The sequence below is a fragment of the Equus asinus genome, chromosome 13 (assembly GCF_041296235.1).
Source record: "Equus asinus isolate D_3611 breed Donkey chromosome 13, EquAss-T2T_v2, whole genome shotgun sequence".
NCBI lineage: Eukaryota > Metazoa > Chordata > Mammalia > Perissodactyla > Equidae > Equus > Equus asinus.
The window spans coordinates 60951400-60969124 of NC_091802.1; the positions used below are offsets into that span (position 1 = coordinate 60951400).

General features: G+C 59.0%; 2 protein-coding genes across 8 annotated transcripts; both read right to left on the reverse strand.

The window, feature by feature from the left end:
- Positions 1 to 4032: 4032 nt before the first annotated feature.
- Positions 4033 to 13273, reverse strand: MCRIP1 (MAPK regulated corepressor interacting protein 1). 7 transcript variants are annotated; one of them, XM_014864343.3, is made up of 6 exons: positions 12431 to 12452; positions 11788 to 11834; positions 6223 to 6278; positions 6010 to 6128; positions 5183 to 5284; positions 4033 to 4988 (listed from the first exon to the last, which is right to left on the reverse strand). In XM_014864343.3, exons 1-6 carry the CDS (start codon positions 12435 to 12437, stop codon positions 4924 to 4926), a joined length of 396 nt encoding a protein of 131 aa, XP_014719829.1. In that variant the 5' UTR covers positions 12438 to 12452; the 3' UTR covers positions 4033 to 4923. The 7 variants fall into 7 exon arrangements, with proteins under 7 accessions (XP_014719829.1, XP_044601138.1, XP_044601139.1 ...); XM_044745203.2 differs by lacking the exons at positions 11788 to 11834; positions 12431 to 12452 and adding an exon at positions 13167 to 13273; XM_044745204.2 differs by lacking the exons at positions 11788 to 11834; positions 12431 to 12452 and adding an exon at positions 13167 to 13246 and having other exon boundaries at positions 6223 to 6375.
- Positions 13274 to 13552: 279 nt separating this feature from the next.
- On the reverse strand, positions 13553 to 14790 carry PPP1R27 (protein phosphatase 1 regulatory subunit 27). Its single transcript, XM_014864365.3, has 3 exons — positions 14463 to 14790; positions 14222 to 14372; positions 13553 to 13899 (listed from the first exon to the last, which is right to left on the reverse strand). Exons 1-3 carry the CDS (start codon positions 14650 to 14652, stop codon positions 13776 to 13778), a joined length of 465 nt encoding a protein of 154 aa, XP_014719851.1. The 5' UTR covers positions 14653 to 14790; the 3' UTR covers positions 13553 to 13775.
- Between the last annotated feature and the right edge of the window lie 2935 nt (positions 14791 to 17725).

The window sequence follows — 17725 nt, forward strand, 5'->3', positions numbered from 1 at the left end:
AAGAAAGAGGAAAACATGGACTATGATAAACAGGAATCAACCCTAGGAAAGCCAAGGGGCAGCCCCAGGGTGGCAGCTGTGTGCCACACAGGGTGGGTCCCTGAGGGGAGGGCGCCTCAAGCAGGGCAGAAGGCTCCAGGAGAGACACTCTCAAGGGGATCAAAGTGACTGAGCACACTGGGAGGAGATTTAGACGACCTGGACTTAATTCGTGTTAGTACATAGAAAACTAAGCAAATGAAAAAAGAAGGCAATCAATAACTCCAAGGAAAACAAGAAGTTGGGCAGAAAAGAAAAAACAGTCACAATTTACCACAGGGCTCAGCTCTGAATACAAACGTAGACATCATAATGTAAATACTCTACACTGATGTAACCAAAGTCATGAAAGAAAAAAAGAACTGTCCAGGGAGGGTGGTGGATGGGAAGTGTGCATGCGCGTAGTGGGGGTGGGGGAGAAAACAAAATGGGAAGATCAAGAAGTAACAGTTCCTGCATGCTACTTAGAAATAGAAACACAAACCAAAGAATCGACTTAAGAGCTGAAAGTGGTTGCCTCTGGGTGAGGGGTGGGAGAAGGCTAAGGGCTGCAGGGCCACTCTCTAAGCCGCTCCAGCCTCTTGCAGGACACTTGGGCAGCCCTCAGCCCCAGATCCTCCCCCGCCTGCTTTCTCTGACCTTGCTTTCCACTGCTCAGTCCTTTTCCTGCTTCCTCCTCCTCTCCCTGACTGCAGTGCCCAGGGATCAGGTCCCACCCTCCTCCCTTCTTTATCCATCTTTAAACATCAATATTCAGATGACTTCCAGTCTATATCTGCAGCCCCGTGGCCCTCCCAAATCCATGCTTTAGACTGAGCTCCCTACCTGGCACCTCAAATTCCACACGTCCACCTCAAGCTCCTTACTGCCCCCGACCCAGCTTCCTCCTTCCACGGCTCACTGAGGCAGCCCTCCTGACAGGTCCTGCTTCTACCCTGAACCCAGCAGCCCATTCTCAACACAGTAGCCAGAGCAATCCTTGTATGTCCAGGCTTCTCCTATGAATCCCATGAAACCTCCATCTCTCGCCTCAGTTCACAGAAATGCAGAACACAGAGAAGCCTGTTAACACTACAAGGATGTGACCAGCCAAGTTCAGAATATGGGAAGCTCCATCATCAAGTGCCCAGGGGCCTTCAATACATAAATGGAAGGAAGGGGATGGGCCTGTGATTAAAAAGGACTTAGGGACCTGTCTAGCAGCTGCCCCAGATGCACTCTGCCTTCCTGTCCCGAGTCCAGAACCCACCTAGAATGTTATTTAGGACGTTAGGGGAATACAGACCGGGTACTTGATGGTATTAGGGAATTATTGTTCATACTCAGTAAACACGAACATGCTCAGCGTACATACTCAATAAAAATTGACTAAGTTAAAATTCTGATCAAAATAAAAGCTTAAAAAGTCAGAATAAGGGGCTGGCCCCGTGGCCGAGTGGTTAAGTTCGTGCGCTCCGCTGCAAGCAGCCCAGTGTTTCGTTGGTTCAAATCCTGGGCGCGGACATGGCACTGCTCATCAAACCACGCTGAGGCAGCGTCCCACATGCCACAACTAGAAGGACCCACAAAGAAGAATATACAACTATGTACTGGGGGGGCTTTGGGGGGAAAAAGGAAAAAAATTAAAAAATCTTTCAAAAAAAAATCAGAATAAGCTAGTCTCTTACAGGAAGTCACCACTTCCTCATCTGTAAAATTGGGGTGATAAAACTTGCCCCACAGAGTTGTTGACGTTGAATGAAAGCAAATGGTGACAGGCACGCACCTAGAGCAGGCTGTGGTGAAGTGAGCACACCCTTTCTTCCAGGACGCCCGCCGCATCTCCCCAGCTGCCCCCACTGTACAAAGGAGAGAGAGGGGTCTCCAGCCACTCACAGCTGGGCAGCCCCACTGCTCTGGTGAGTGTCCCTAGCACCTCGGATGAGGAGGTGGCAGCGCCCCTCCATGAGTCCAGCAGAGCAGCCAGGAGGACCACCACCCACCCTGCACCCGTGCCCAGCCCTCTCCACCAGCTGGCATCCCTGAGCCGCCCGTCTGCCCCCTCTCTCCCGACACCAAGACCCCCTTTGTGACCACACCAGTCCTCACCCATTAGGTGGAACCCACAGACAGGACATCTGGACCCCGTGTTCGGGAAGGGGCGGCACGAGAGTGCGGGTCTGCTGTGAAGTTGGGGCTCCGGGCCCAGCTGGGGCGCGTCCACAGATTTGACCCAACTCTCCCCCTTACTCCCTCCTCCCTCCTCCTCCCCTGCCCCCAGAGCCCCATCAGTCTTCCCTCCTGGCATGTGGCCTGTTAACCACATCCCACCTCCAAGGTGTTCCTGGAAAGACCCCAGGCCAAGGGCCTCCACCTCACAGAAAAGTTAAATTGGCAGGGACAGCAGGAATGAAGGGGCCTTGAGGAGTGTCTCATGGACCCACCTATGCACAGGTCGGGGGACTAGCTATCAGGCCAAGGGTCCCACCACTAGTGGTGAGACTAGGGAGTGTGGCTGTGAGGAGGGGAGGCCCAGATTCTGGGGCCCAGTGTAGCCAAAATGAAGCTGAGGTCAGGGTCCCCACTCCTACCTTCCAGCCCCACAGAAGGGGGGAATGGCCCAGGGGGGGCTTGAAGTCAAAATCAAGTCGATTTTTAAGGAATGCAGCAAGATATTCCTTAGACATTCCCCAGTGTGCTGCCTGGGGGCCTCAGCACTCCTTCAAGAAGAGGACTTTGGACCACCGCAGCACACACCCTCACTTTACAGATGGGGAAACTGAGGCGGGCCAGCAGTGTGAGGTGCCCTAGGGCTTGCAGCAAGGCCAAGACTGCAGCCACCAGAAGCAGACGTCCAACTCCCCGTGAGGTCTTGTGGGTTGTGCTTGCTGTGCCCAGGTCAAGTGTCCACTCCAGGCCGTGCACGAGGTAACTAATGATGGCAGCAGGCACCAGCACTGGGCAGCCGCCCAGGAGGCAGGTACCAATTTCCACCTGAGGCAGCAGGCCTGGAGACTCAGTAACTTGCTCAAAGTCACCAGTGCAGCAGTGGGTTGCCCCGGGTTCAAGCCCACCTCCCCACCTCTCCGGCAGGGGGCCTTGCTTCACAGAATCCCCACAGGGGGACAGGGCCTTGTTTCCACCATGTCTGCCTCGTCCTTGGTGGTCCAAGACATAGTGGGTGGAGGGTGTGACGTGTGTGCCAGTGTGCCCACTCAGCCTCTGGCTGCAGCTCCCTGCACCCCAGCCCAGCACTGCCTACCCCTGGCCCACACCGCCTCCCCAGCCTCCGACAGTGGGGGGCAGCGCAGGTGACCCAGCCCAGCAGGCACTCAAACACTGGGCCGAATGCCCCATGGGTCCCCTGGGAGCAAGCAAATGAGGCCACGTGGTTTACAGGGACTCGGCTCAGGGGCTGGCACTAGCCAGCGCCCACTGGCGGCGAGCCGCGACGGCTGTTTATTACATGAACCGTCCTTCCTGCACCCGTCCCAGGGAGCCTCCCCTGCCGCCCCAGGAGACGACGCCTCCCGGAACCGCCTGTGGGGCCACTCGAGCCTCAGAATACTCTTCCAGGAAAGGGCGTTCCCGAAATAAATTCCGCTTTGGCTTGTCTGCGTCTGGCCCGCCTGGGCTTTCCAGGTTTGAAGGTCAAGTGCAGTCGGGTCTCTTGGTACCCAGCAGCTACTCCTCCACCTCAACAGCGGAGCCACCATTCCCCAAGGATCCAGAGGGTGGGTCCAGGGCTGCAGAGGGATGCCACTACCTCCAGGGCCCTCACATCCAAGGTAATGGCCTCCCTGCGGAGCCCAAAAGATCCACACCCCAGCCTCTCTCCTCCAGGAGGCCCCACCTCCACCTCCCACCACCCCCCAGGAGGCCTGAGCCCCCCTAGTGGATGAAACCCAGGAATCAGATGAAATTTCTGGGCTCAGGGGCGTTGACCGTGACCTCGGGTTTCCAGCCCTGTGTGGGCTGCCAGGACAAGGGCATGACAGACCACCAAGAGGCTGATCCAGTGCCACCTGCCTTTATTCACTGGTTCTCAGACTCCATCGCAGACACTTGGCTTTTGAAGGGCACAGGAAGAAAAAGGGGCCCTGGTGACCCTCCCAGCACACTGCACAGAGCCAGGGCCCACCGGGCAGTCTCACCAGCTCAGGGTTAGCTCCATGTCCCTGCCTAAGGGGCTACTGTGGCCACAGGGCTGCAGACACCAGGGGGCCGTGCCTGGTTGTCCAGGACCCCTTTGAGGGGGCGCCCAGCAGTGTCCCAGGCCCTGAGAGCTGGTGGCATCCTGAAGTTGATGCAGGGAAGAAAAGGGCCAGGCTGGACAGTGGGGGGTATGGAGTTAGATGCTCCCCAACATGTCCAAGCCACAGAAGCAGCAGGAGTTGGTGGGGGACCCACACTGGCTACAGGTGGGGCCACCTTTGTCCTGCCTCCTGGCCATCTCACGACAAACTCGGCCCAGTCCCACCAGCCCAGGAGACAAGGGAGGCCCCCTTGTCTCCATCCTGACCCTGGAAGTGGCCAGGAGTAGGGGGACGGAGGCAATGGAAGGTGATGGGAAAGGGAGGAGAGTCAGGGTTAAGGCCCTGGGGGGCAGGCAGGGCCAGGCAGCTCCAAAGATGCAGCTAGGCCTGGGGGCAGGCAAGGCCTGGCAGGGCCCAGACCCTCCCAATGATAGGGGGCAGCTTGAGATCCCTCGAGAGGAAAGGAGGGGGCTCGAGGAGAAGGGGCAGGCCTCGGCCATCAATCATGCCCAGCCTGGTCCTGGGGTTTGTGGCCCACCGGGAGCACCGCCCCCTCCCCCTCCCAGGAGCTGGGCCCACAGGAGAGGAGGAGACCAACATCAGGCTGCACCCCAATCTCCCAGAGGCCAGGGGAGGGGCACGGCACGCTTTAGGACTTCTTGGTGTCCTGCGTGTTCCGGCGCTTCAGGTCACTCAGGTCGATGGGCTTGAATGCTGTCAGGATCAGAGCAGTCAGTGGTGGGCACAAGTGAAGACGCAGGGTCAGGGCCCCTCATCCTGCACCCCCTCTGGAAGCCGTGGGACCCAGCCCACCTGCCTGGCTGTCTCAGAAGCAGGCAACAGGCAGGCCTCCCTGCCACCCCAGCCCCTGGCGGGGCTCCTCCCTCCCAGATCAGCCCCCAACTCACTCTTCAGGCTGGGGTTGGGGACCTTCTCCACGTACTCCTCCACCAGGCCCCGCTCACTGCCTGACATCTGGCTCCGCAGGTCTCGCTCCACGCCCTGCCAGGCTGTGGGAGGCGGGGGCGCATCAGAGGCCCAGCCTGGCTGGGCAGTCGGCATCGAGCAGAGTCCCAGCCAGTGTCCGAGCCAGGGCAGCGTCAGCCCTGAGTCCTTCTCTCCTCTCAGAGCCTACTTGCAGCCCTTCCCTCAGCCGGCCAATCTCTCATGCTTGACCTGAACTGGTCCCCAGCACAACCCCACTCCCTTGGGCAGCCCTGCCTGGACCACTCCCCTCCTGGCTCCCCCGCCCGACTACTCTAGCAGACCTCCCCCTTGTCTGTTCTATGACTGGGATTGTGGTCACAGAGGCACGGGTGGCCCACTGAGGTACAGAGCTGGCTCTTCTGAGGGCCGCCCCCCGACACACACGTCGAGGACACATGCATGCACACATGCTCACACATCCCAGACACACCACTTCTGGGACAGCCCTGGGTTCCCTCCAAGGTATACTGCTTGTCTGTCTGTCTTCCAGGGCAGGCCCCTTCTCCTCAAGCAAACTCGAATGGCTCCAAATGTTGCCTGTGGGGTGCTGCCAGCTGGGAACACCACAGCGCTGACTGCTCACATTACCAGGACCAGGTCTCCTCACCAGACAGGCCCCGTGACCCCACCTGCCTGGCCCCTGAAGGCTGGGGGAGAGTGAGGGTGGAGCCGGCAGCCTGGAGGGGCAGGAGAGGGACTCTGGGGAGTTCCCTGGAGCCCCAGCCCTGGCTGGGGGTGCCCCACGTACCTTCGTAAATGAAGCGCACATTCTCCTCGTGGGCTGGGGTGAAGATCTCGCTGCTGTTGGGAGGAGAGCGGGGGCTACTGTTCCTCTTGCCGTTGTAGACGACTCTGGAGACAGGGGAACTGGGGGGAACCCGCCACATTAGCAGGGGCTAGGGGGCAGAGTGGGACCCCCAACTGGCCCCAGCTAGAGGTCACTCTGCTGCCTAAGACCCACCTGGTCATTGCGGGGGTGTCTGGTCCTTGCACTCCACTGCCGGATCCCCTCGGCCTCTGAAAGGGAAGCCCCAGAACAAAGGGATGGTCGGAGCGTCACCCTCTCCAGAGAGGCTTCCGAGAGGGAACAGGCACGGGGCTCATCTGCTGCCTCCTTTTTTTTAAAAAAAAGATTTTGGGGCTGGCCCCATGGCCGAATGGTTAAGTCCGCGCGCTCTGCTGCAGGCAGCTCAGTGTTTCGTCAGTTCGAATCCTGGGCGCGGACATGGCACTGCTCATCAAACCACGCTGAGGCAGCGTCCCACATGCCACAACTAGAAGGACCCACAACAAAGAACATACAACTATGTACTGGCGGGCTTTGGGAGAAAAGGGAAATAAATAAAATCTTTAAAATAAAGAAAGAAAGAATGAGCCAACTGAGTCTCAAAAACTTAAAAAAAAAAAATGATTTTATTTTTCCTTTTTCTCCCCAAAGCACCCCGGTACATAGTTGTGTATTTTTAGTTGTGGGTCATTCTAGTTGTGGCACATGGGATGCCACCTCAGTGTGGCCTCACGAGTGATGCCATGTCCGCGCCCAGGATCCAAACTGGCAAAACCCTGGGCCGCTGAAGTGAAGCATGCGAACCTAACCACTCGGCCACGGGGCCGGCCCCCACCTCTTCCTTTAAGCTGAGACAAACTGCTGTGGTCTCATTGCCTACCAGGGGGTCCCCCCAAAGGGGGTCCAGCCACAATCCGGGCTAAGGATGTGGGCAGAACCAGCCATGTGGGGGCCGGGGGGCCAGTGACACGCATGACTCAGAGCCGCCTGAGCTCCGGGCAGGCTGGCACCTGGAGCTCCGCTGCCTGGGGAGCCCCTTTCCCACAGGCAGGCATGTCGGGATGGCAGCAGCAGCTTTGCTGACATTCCCGCGTCATGGGACGCCTCTCACGGCAGAGTGTGGGTCTGTGAGAAACGGCTGCAGTCGTCCCATTGAGCCCTGACTCTGCCCTCACTGCCTGCAGGGCCTGGCGTGTTGTTTCTGCTGAGCCTCAGTTTCCCATCTGTAAAATGGGGACACGCTTCCCAATGGTGAGGAGTCCAGCAGAGCCTGAGGCCCAGTGGATGCCATGAGCGTGCCCAAGGTGCCCTGGTCCCCAAGGCCAGGGTGTGAGCAAGTGGGTGCCCTGGACACAGAATCCAATAGGATGGGAAGGCTGGGGGAGGGGTGTGAGACTAGAGGAAACTGCCAGCTCTGACCCAGTGACCAAGACCCTGGGGTGCTGTCTGTTTACAGTCTCTCTCTTGGCCCAGGGGATTTTACAGCCCTAGCTGGGGGTCTATTTTTAGGTTCACTCTCAAAGGGGCCAGCTGGACAGTATCCCCTCTCTGGCTGAGGACACACACCACAGAGTGAGGAAGCTGGCTGCACAGGGCCAGTCCCATGCCTGGCCTTGCCCCAGAGCAGGGCAACCTCAGGTGCTGAGGGCAGGGGGAGCCCTGGGAGGTGGCTTTGAACACAAGAGCCTCCCCCCTACCCCTGGAACCCAGGGACCCGACCGCACAGAGCATGCAGCTGCAGTCCCTCCTAGAGGGCCAGGAGGATGGGACACTGTGGGTACCTCCTCTCTGGCTCACTTGCCATCATATAAACGATTTGGCATTTAAACACCTGCACAGGTAACCACAAGCCCATGGGCGAAGGCAAGAACCACCACAAAGCATGACACCAGCTTCCTGGAGGGCAATGGGACCCTCGTGGGACAGAAGCCCAGCCCTCATCAAGTGGCTTCTCTTTTCTTGGACTCAGGGACCTCACTGTCCATGGAGCTCCTCCCGGGGCACCACAAACACCAGAGCAGAGAGAGAAAGACTTCTGTGGTCTGAGGGCGCCCTGGGGACACTCGTCCCAAGGGGCTGTTGGCAGTGGAATGAGGCAGGGAAGTTCCAATTAAACAACAGGAGGGAGTGCAGGAGGGCGAGCCAGCCCCTGCCTGCCTCGGCCGGGCCCTCACCTCCTCTAGCCCAAGGGCCCTCGACTCTCCTTCAGTCTGTTCTCTTCAGGCCGGCCAACCACCTCTTCAGGGCACCTGCCTTCCCAACACCCCCAGGGCCTCTCCTCCCAGTGAAGCCTCTGCCTAGCCTTCTCTGGTCACAGCCTCTGGGGGCCGCCAAGCCTTTATGGGTGCTGTGCCTTCAGCCTGGGGTCCCCTGCTCTCCTTCTCAGGCCTAACTCAGGTGCTTTGCCCCCTCCTGGCTCCCGCTGCCCTGGCTGCACACACACACAAGCCACTCTGGGGTTCTCTGGGTGCCTCACCTGCTCCCCTTTGTCTCTGCAGTCCTGAGGCCCAGCCTGAGCTGGCCCCAGAGCAGCTGACCTGCAGGGAGCCATGCCCACGACCTGAGTCCTGGACCCCCCCAGAGCACTCAGTCTCCATGCTGGGGACCTGCCCCACACCGCCCCCACTGGCTGGGCGTCCTGAGCAGATCAGGAACTGGTGGAGGCACCCCCGTTCCTGGGGCTGGGACTGTGTCCTTGGCACCGGGCGTCTGCTGCACGGACATCCCACTTCAGTGAAGAGGTTTCTGGCGTCCTGGACAGCACCACCCCAGGCCCTCACATCCTCAGGATGCAATGGACAAATAAAATGACATCTTAAAAATAAGCCACCATCTGCTTCCTCTCGATGGGGAAGGTCACACCCCAACAGGCCCGACTTCAATGGCCTGTGTCCCACCAGCAGGTCTTTCCAGATGAGAAACCTCCAAGTCCTGCTTCTCTTCCTTCCAACTCAGCCTCCCTCCACGGTCTTTCCCACCAGGGCCTTGGGCTGGCCCTGCCCCCAGCCCTGCTGAGACCCTGCCACCTGGCAGTCTTAGGAGCACTGAGGCTTCTCCTGGATGTACCAGTAGCTTCCGGAGAGGCCAGGGGACTGCTGCTCCCCTGGAGACAGAAGGGACAGTGAGCTCACTCACCCTTTTCTCCTCCTGGGCTCTTCCAAGGAGCTGGACCCCCAATTCGGACCCCAAAAGAAATTTCCATTAAAGAGTCTAATAAATATGCATGCCCCATGACAGCCATTCCAGCCCTAGGTGCATACCTGAGGGAAAAGGCCACATGGCCACCCAGAAGTGCACATGAGCAGCCAGAGAAGCACCACTCATAGGCACCCAAAGGGAAGAGCCACCAAAGGGGGCAGTATACACCGGGAGTATTTCTGTCACGGAAGACGACACCGCTGAGAGCATGAAGCACGGCAACAGGGTGCAAATCATACCACTGACGCTGAGCAAAAGGACCCCAAGGGAATGAGGACAGAGCTTGGAGACACGTACCTGCTGGGAGCAGCCACGGAAGAAGACCGAGCCACAGAGGTACGGACAGGAGGGGGCGAGGGAAGAGGAGACGGGGGAGGAGACATCCAGGGGCAGCTGGACCAAGACGTGACCAATGGACCAGCATGAGAAAATCTCCACCGGCCTCAGCAGGAATAGTCTCAGCAGAGCGAGGGAAGGAAGTGGGCCGGTCAGCCAAGACCAGGCCACCCATGACATCTAGGATGCTTAGCTGCGAAGGGAGGCACGAGGCCAGGACTGACAGCCACGTGTCGCTAAGCAGATGGAACCTGAGCATGTTTGCTGCCAGAGGAAAGTACTGAGCAGGGCCACTAAAGAGGCCAGGGTGGAGAGACCAGGTGACGAGTGGACTGGGGAGAATGGCACAGGTCTGGAAAAGTGCCAGGGACATGTAGGAAGATCCAGCAAACCATGGAGGGCCTCAATCAGGTCGGAGCCTTGACTCTGGCAGGACAGAGACCTACTGCTCAGCAGTGCAGGTAAAGGTGGGGAGGAGGGCAGCGTCCCAGAGAGAGGGCAGGTCGCACACCCTGGGTGAGAGAGGCCACCTGGCGGGCAGGTGGGGCAGTGTGTGACAAGCACCTCATGCCCGATGTCCCAAACCACCTCCCTCCCCTTGTTTTCCTGTCCTCTTTTGCTCACAATGATTATCGAGCACAATTATTTCTTCAACTCGAGTCAAAATCTCATCATATATACTGCATCCCATCAACTCTTAAGACACCTCTTCCATATTTTAAAGATTGGCACCTGGGCTAACAACTGTTGCCAATCTTTTTTTTTTTTTTCTGCTTTATCTCCCCAAACCCCCCCGTACACAGCTGTATATCTTAGGTGCAGGCCCTTCTAGTTGTGGGATGTAGGACGCCGCCTCAATGCGGCCTGACGAGCGGTGCCATGTCCGCGCCCAGGATCTGAACCCTGGGCCGCCACAGCGGAGCGCGAGAACTTAACCACTGGGCCACGGAACCGGCCCCACCTTTTCCATATTTTAATAGCTTTGAAATTGGGTTGCATTTGGCAATCGCTAGCATGTCAAAGTTTGACAGCGTTTTTCCATTCTTAGTGGACCATGACATGAGGCGCAGCTCTCAATCACTAGTGTCTCAGATCTGATGACACAATGACAGTCTCCCCACGGCCCACAGGTCCCACTGTTGGCAAGCACAGGGACCTCCCACCCAGAGCCCCCATCAATGTGCTCTTCAGTTCTTCTTCCTGTTCCCAGTCACCCCTCACCAACGTCCACCCCCCAACCCCCATGGCAGGACAGCCTCCTGCACCATCCTCCCCAATCCTTGGTACATGCTGACACCAGCATGATCTTCCCAACACCCTTCCCCAAATCACTCCCCAACTGGACACCAACCGGGCCCTCTACTGCCATGAAGCCCAGTCTGGACCCAATCCATTTCATCAGGCATCACCGGCTGCTGGGCCCCAGGCCTATCCCCAAACACAGTCTTTGCCACAGAGCCACCTCTGCCTGCTGCTGCCATCACCACAAAGAACCATATACCATCCCTCGGTGCACTCCAAAGGCCTCGACTGTTGTCCAGGGCTGCCTAGCCTACAGCACCCAGCAGGTTCCATGCTAGGCACATGGCAGGGTCTATCCCTGCTCTGCCACCTCCAGGCAAGTCTCTGCCCTCTCTGGGCCTCAGTGTCCTCATCTGAGCCAAAGCAGCCCCCAAGAATGCTCGCTAGGCCCTCCTGCTTGACAGGGACCCAAGCACAACCACGTGAAGCCATCACCTTAAACGAGATCTCTGTGACTCCTTATCTGATGTGTTATGATGGACAGGGTGACCAGAGAAGGAACGTATCATCTAACTAGGCACTTCTGAGAATGAAGGGATGCTGCTAATTGCAAAGTATGAGCCTGGACAGTTCTGGGCAAACCGAATGGACAGCCAGCCCACTCAAAATGCCGTGTAGACCCAGAAAGTACAGGTACTGTGAAATCACAGCAGCACCACCGGCCCAGCAAACACCTGCCGAAAGCTAACTGCAGGGCTCAGCTCCCGTCCCACACTTAGCCAGAGGGCAGCCCGACGATCCCTTTCTCAGAGGCTCAGTGGGTGAAGCAGCCTGCTACCCAGCAGAGTAGGGTCTGGACCCCACGGGGCTCCCAACCTCTGGGCCTCCAGGGCCACAGCAGCGAGGGCCGAGCCTAGACAGCTCAGCAGTCCTGAGCACCCCAGAGCCCGCCTCTGCCCTCACCTGCATCCCCCTGGAAAGTTCCTGGATCCCCTGATATCCATGCGGTTCTGTTCAGAGACAGGAAGGGAGTCTTTCTGGATGGATCTATGTAATACCTTGCTCCTCCACGGGAAACAAGGGCTTCAGAGACCTCCTCGGGGGGACGCAGGGCCTGAGAGGACCTGAAGCCCAGCCTCCAGCCTCCACTCTCAAACCCTTTTCCCACAGGCTGCCATACGCCTAAGGACAGGAAGGGAGATGCTACCTTGTTGTCTGGAAAAGTGACAATGGAATATTCCAGAGTTGGAATCAATGATGCGATTGGTGGTCATTCCGTGTTCCTTTGGAATGGAGTGGAGTTTCTTAGACTCCACTTCCCTGGCATATTCTGAGTCTTTGGGGCTCTCAACAGCCCAGTACTTGCAGCCAATGAGATTTCTAAAACGTGATCTCGACCTAAACAGCTGCCAGCAGCATAGTGCTGTACTAGATGCCAAACAGGGGCCTGGCGGTCCGCTGAAGACCCCCAGGCAAAGCCTCCAAGCACCGCACCACTGCCGCCCTCCTTCCCGGGTGAGGGTCGCGGGCCCCCTTCCGGAGCAGCAGACCTGAGTGTGTGCACCCCCTCCCGCCTCATCTGGAAATCTTGCCATCCTTCACTCACCCCACATCAAGCACTCCTCCTCCAGGACTCAGCTCCTGCCCCCTCTCCCCCCGCCTTTACCCCTCTCTAAAAGCTGTCGACATCATCCGCCCAGAAGTCGGCTCACTGCTTCCCACAGACATCTTGCTCAAGCCGTGCCCGCTGCCCCAAACTATCCTCCTCATCCTCGGGGGTCCGGCTAGAAGACCACCACCTCTGAGAGGCCTCCGTGGGGCAGGTCGGGGGACACGACTCTTGCACCTCCTATTCCTCGGAGTCTTCACAATCTGGGTCGCACTATAACGGGAAGCGTGCCACGTACGGCTGCCCGCCCCGCAGCCCTGCGCTCCTGCGGCGGCCCCCGCGGGGGTCGGGCGCTGCGGCCCCGGGAGCTCCCTGGGGCGGGGCAGGCCTCGCTCCTCCCGCCCGGCACCCGGCGCCGCTCCGCCCGGCAGGGGAGGCTAGGGACGCGGGAGCGGCGGGAGGACGGAGGGCCCTGCGTCAGGAAGCACCGTGAGCGCGCTCCCCCGGGAGAGCGGGGACAGCGGGGCATTTGTCGCCGGGCGGCGGCTTCCAGGCCGAAGAGGGCGGGCCCCGCCGTCCGGCCGAGCGCACCTCCCGAGCCGCGGGCCCCGGCTGGGATCGCCGCCGCGTCCCCCGCCCCTCCTCACAGCGCCCCGGCCCGGGCCCTGCCCTCGCCGGCCGCCGCTCTGGGGCTGGTCCCGGCGCGCCCGCTCCGCCCCCGCGGCCGCCTCACCTCGCCGCTCGGCCTCCGCCGCCGCCTCCGCCAGCTGGGGCCCGGCCGGAAGTGACGCCGCCGCGCGCACGCGCCGGCGCGGGGCGGGGCACGTGACTGCCGGCGCGCGCAGGGGGCGGGGCGGGGTGCCGGGGGCGGGGTGCCGGGGGCGGGGTGCCGGGGGCGGGGTGCCGGGGGCGGGGTGCCGGGGGCGGGGTGCCGGGGGCGGGGTGCCGGGGGCGGGGCCGGCTGGGCGGCGGACAGGAGGGTCGGCAGCTGCGGGGCTCCGGCGCACTGGTCCGGCGCTGCACCCGGGACCCCCAGCCCGGCGAGGACAGCGGGACGCGCCGACCACCGGAAGCGGCCGGAGAGGAGGACGAGCCATTCCCCAGTAATCAGGCCACCGCCACGGGCTTGGAAATCACATTTATTGAAAAAGTAAAAAGTGTCACCATAAAAAATTCACCTGGAGAAAAAGCCAGGCCAGAGGTGTGGGGGCGGGGGTTATGCCCAGGTACGGGGTCCTGGCCGGCTCCCGGCCCCGCCGGTGTGGCATGTCCTGGCACCTGGGGGAGGTGGGCGCCCGACTTCTCCAGGGAGGGCGAGAGCCCTGGGAGGGCAGGGCTGGGCTCAGTCCATCTTAGTCTCTTTGAAGAGCTCCACCAGGTCCTTGAAGTCTGGGTCGATGAGGTCCGAGGGCAGGTCGCCATCGTTGTTGGCTGCGTCTCTGTCAGCCCCCAGGGAGATGAGGTACCTGGGGTGCAAAGGGCAGCCCTGGTTATGGGGGGAGGTGGCTTGGAGGGTGCTCATCCCGACCCCAGGGTAGCAGACGGGGTAACAGGTCCACCTGTTTTTTATTTTTCCAGGTAGGGTGAGGAGGAGGAAACCTGACCCTTCAGAAACTATGGCTGGCTTTTCCCATTTGCTCTGGGGAGGGCAGCAGGGCAGAAAGGAGATTCCAGAAGCCCTTACGGTTCTTCGCTATACCACCAGGGCCACTTTTTGGGGGATCACATCCTGGAGGTCACTTGAGGTCCGAGGAGTTGGGATAAAGACCCTGGCCTCACTCTCTTCACCTGGCTATGTCTGGGTACCCGTCACTGCAGGCAATGTGCAGGGGCGTCCAGCCTGTCTCGTCCCGCTGGTGAATGTCGGCCCCGTATTTGACCAGCAGCTTCACGCACTCCAGGTTTCCAGAGAGCACCGCTTCGTGCAGGGCAGCCATGCCTGGCCAGGGCAGAGCAGGGCAGGCAGGGTCAAGGCTCAGGCCTCTCCCTGCTGCCCCACAGACCCTCGGCCGGCCCCGCAGGTACTCACCTGAGGGGTGGATGGTGTCCAGGGCAACTTTCCGAGCCCGGAGGAAGCGCCCCACCTGCTCCAGGTCGCCCTGGCGGATGTGGTCCAGGAACAGGACATCATTAGGGAAGCGTACACTTCGATCAGCCAGCAGCCGCCGGCGCCGCTGCCTTGGGCTGTAGCGGGCATAGCGGACAGTTCTGCTGGGCATCCTGGGGGCTGTGGCCTGGGCCACGCCTGTGGGATCCTACTGCTTGGGGCAGGATGTGCCTGGCCTGGACCAGACTAACCTGCCGGCTCTTCTAGCTGACAACGACCTCCAGTGCAGCCCCAGCGGTGCCCCTGTGCTCCCTCTGTGGCAAGGGCACTTCCCATTTATATAGGTCCACGGAGCTATATAAAGCTGCGCAGTCATGCTCGCGCCATGAGGGCCTGAAACCGAGCCGCTCCCCGCCCGGCGCTCAGGATCATGTTTAGTGGCTCATCTTTCAGCCCACCTGTCGCCGTGCCCGGCCAGAGGGGTCAGATCCTTCCTGGCTACCATTCCCTACCCCGCAGCTGGACATAGAAGGTGCCTTACAGAGGGCAGGAGAAGGTACTAGAAGGACAGGGCCCATGAGGAAGGCAGCAGGTACCAAGGTCATGAAGAGGGCCCATGCGCCTCTCCCACACAGTCCCAGGAACTTGGGGAGAAGGGTGTGATGTGTGAGGAGGATGGCTGTCTCGCCCTCCCGGAAGCGAGGGGCTGCCCACATCTGAGGAAGCACGGTCTGACCATGCTGTGGAGAAGGCCCGGCCCTCCCCATTGCCATCCCTGTCACTTGTCACCTTCCGTCATGGCTCGCATCACTCTCAGGACAATTTTCCCCAAACATAGGCCTTGATGGCACTGCCCTCCTGCTCAGAAATCTTTCAGGATAGAGTCTGAATGCCTCAGTTCCCGCTCAGCCCGTCCTGCTCTGTCCATCAGGAAGCCTCTGCAGCCCCTCCCTACGATGCTCTGTTCCTCTCCACCCCTGCCCCTCCCACTTCTCCAGGTTCCAGGCTCCTGTCGCTTACTGCTAAGGACACATGCTCACACTTAAGATGGCATCTAGTCTGCTCCCCAAAGATGGGACATCATGTCCTGGGTGGTGTGAGCCCTCTGCACCCGGTCCAGTGCAGACTTACCTGTAGGAATGCAACCAGTAGAATTGTAAGAAGACCTTCCAGCAGGCTGGGCCAGGTCCAGCTGCCTTCATTGCAGCAGCTCAGGTCTGAGGTGGGGCTCCAAGTTCAATGGGAGAAGAGCATTGGACAAGGTGTGCGCACGGACACATCCACGGGCCCAGGCTGGGCCAGGAGCATGCCTATGGGGTCAGGGGCATGTCCCCAGTACCTGAAGCTGGCTGTATTGGGTTGCTAGGGCTACTGTAACAAAGTACCAGACTGTGGGCCTTAAACAAAGGAAATTTATTCTCTCCTGGTTCTGGAAGCCAGAACTCCAAGATCATGGTATCAGTGGAGTCAGTTCCTTCTGAAGGAGAATCTGTTCCAGTCGTATCTCCTGGCTTCTGGTAGCAGTCTGTGGTGTTCTTGTAAACACATCAGTTTGATTCCTGCCTGCATGTTCATAAGACGTTCTCCGTGTGTACATGTCTGTGTCCAAATTTCCCCTTTTTATAAGGACACCAGCCATTGGATTAGGGCCCACCCTATTCCAGTGTGACCTCATCTTGACTAATTACATCTGCAACAGCTCTGTTTCCAAATAAGGCCATATTCTGAGATCCTGGGGTCAGCCCTTCAGTATACACATATTGGGGAAATGCAGTTCAACCTGTAACACTAGCGAGACCTCCCTGGGTTGTCCCTGAAGGCCTGAAAGAGGACAGAACCAAGACTGGCCAGCATTTTTTCCAGGGGTGGGGCAGGCTGCTCGGTCACCAGCAGCCCTTGCATCACCAGACTGGTCTTGATCCAACAAAATCAAATCAACAAATGTATTCAACACTCTGTAGGTGCAAAGCCTTGGGCCAAATGCTTCAGAGAAATGAGCACTGCCTAAGACAGACTCCTCGCCCTGCCGGGGTTTTCTCAGCCTGCCTCAGCAGCCCCCGCCCACCAGCCAGGGCCGGCCCCACAGGCCTCAAGCCACCAGCTTCACACTGAAGTTCCACCCTGGCAGGGGCCCTGAGGAGGGGCGGTTCCCACTGTTCCTGCATTTCGGGATTCAGAAGACAGTACTGGGCAGTCATAACTCCTGGTCACTTGGGAGGAGTCAGGTACGGTTTCTTCCAGCTTGTTTACACCAAGCCCAGAGACTGAAAGTTCTGCACTGTAGACGGAGACAGAACTTTCCTTTGATGTGAAGATTGCCTCTTCTGATGTTGTGGAAAGTTCTGTCCTCTCTCCCCACTCAGAGGATCAGGTGAAAGAACCCTGCATGTAGCTGCCACCAACAGCCAGGCCCTTCCTGGGAGTGACCAGGCCTTGGGCTAGAGACAGTTCAGGGCAAGACCAGTGGGTGAGCCTGTTGGTGACCCCAAGAGGGACCCTCTGGTCCATCCTACTAAAGGTGAGCTGAAGAGCTCAGGGAATTTGGCTTTGGGGGTTCTGTTTGGATCAGAGAAGTGACCACCCAGTCACGAGAGACTCCTGAAAGGTATTCTATCCAGGACACAGGAACGGTGCCTTCCAAACCATGGACATGACCTGAGGTGTCTCACCTTGGAAACCTTTCATCAGAAACCAGAAGTAAGCAGTCTAACCTGCCACCATTTGCAGAGCCTACATTTCAAGCAACCACGTCAGAACCAAATTTGTATTTACGCAGCTTTGTCCCTGACCCATGTCTGCCCGTGTGAACCTGTGAAGTGACCTGGTTTGTGGGATTTCAAGTTTCTGCCTTCGAGAGGACCAAAGCAAACAAAAATATTTAATGCGAAAAGCTTACTTGGAAAAGTCCAAGGAATGCAACTACCAATGCCCTGTGTCCAGCAGGAAACACAAGCCGCCGGAGGGTCTGTTAGGAGAGTCAGTGCAGCTCTGGGGGCAGGCTCTGAGGCCAGAGGACCTCTAGAGTCTGGTGCACGGGCCCAGCAGCTGCTTTTTTAGGTTCCAGGCCAGTAGCTTCCTACCACCTAGAGAGAGACAGGAGAAAGAAAAAGAGAGGGAGGGAGGGAGGAAGAGAGAGAGATTGGGACCTTCCAGGCTGTTAAGCCTTAACCGCCTACCCCAGAGCCTGCAAAGTCGCCTCGTTAATCCACCAGCTCTGCCAGGTTTTGGACTCCACCCGCAACCTT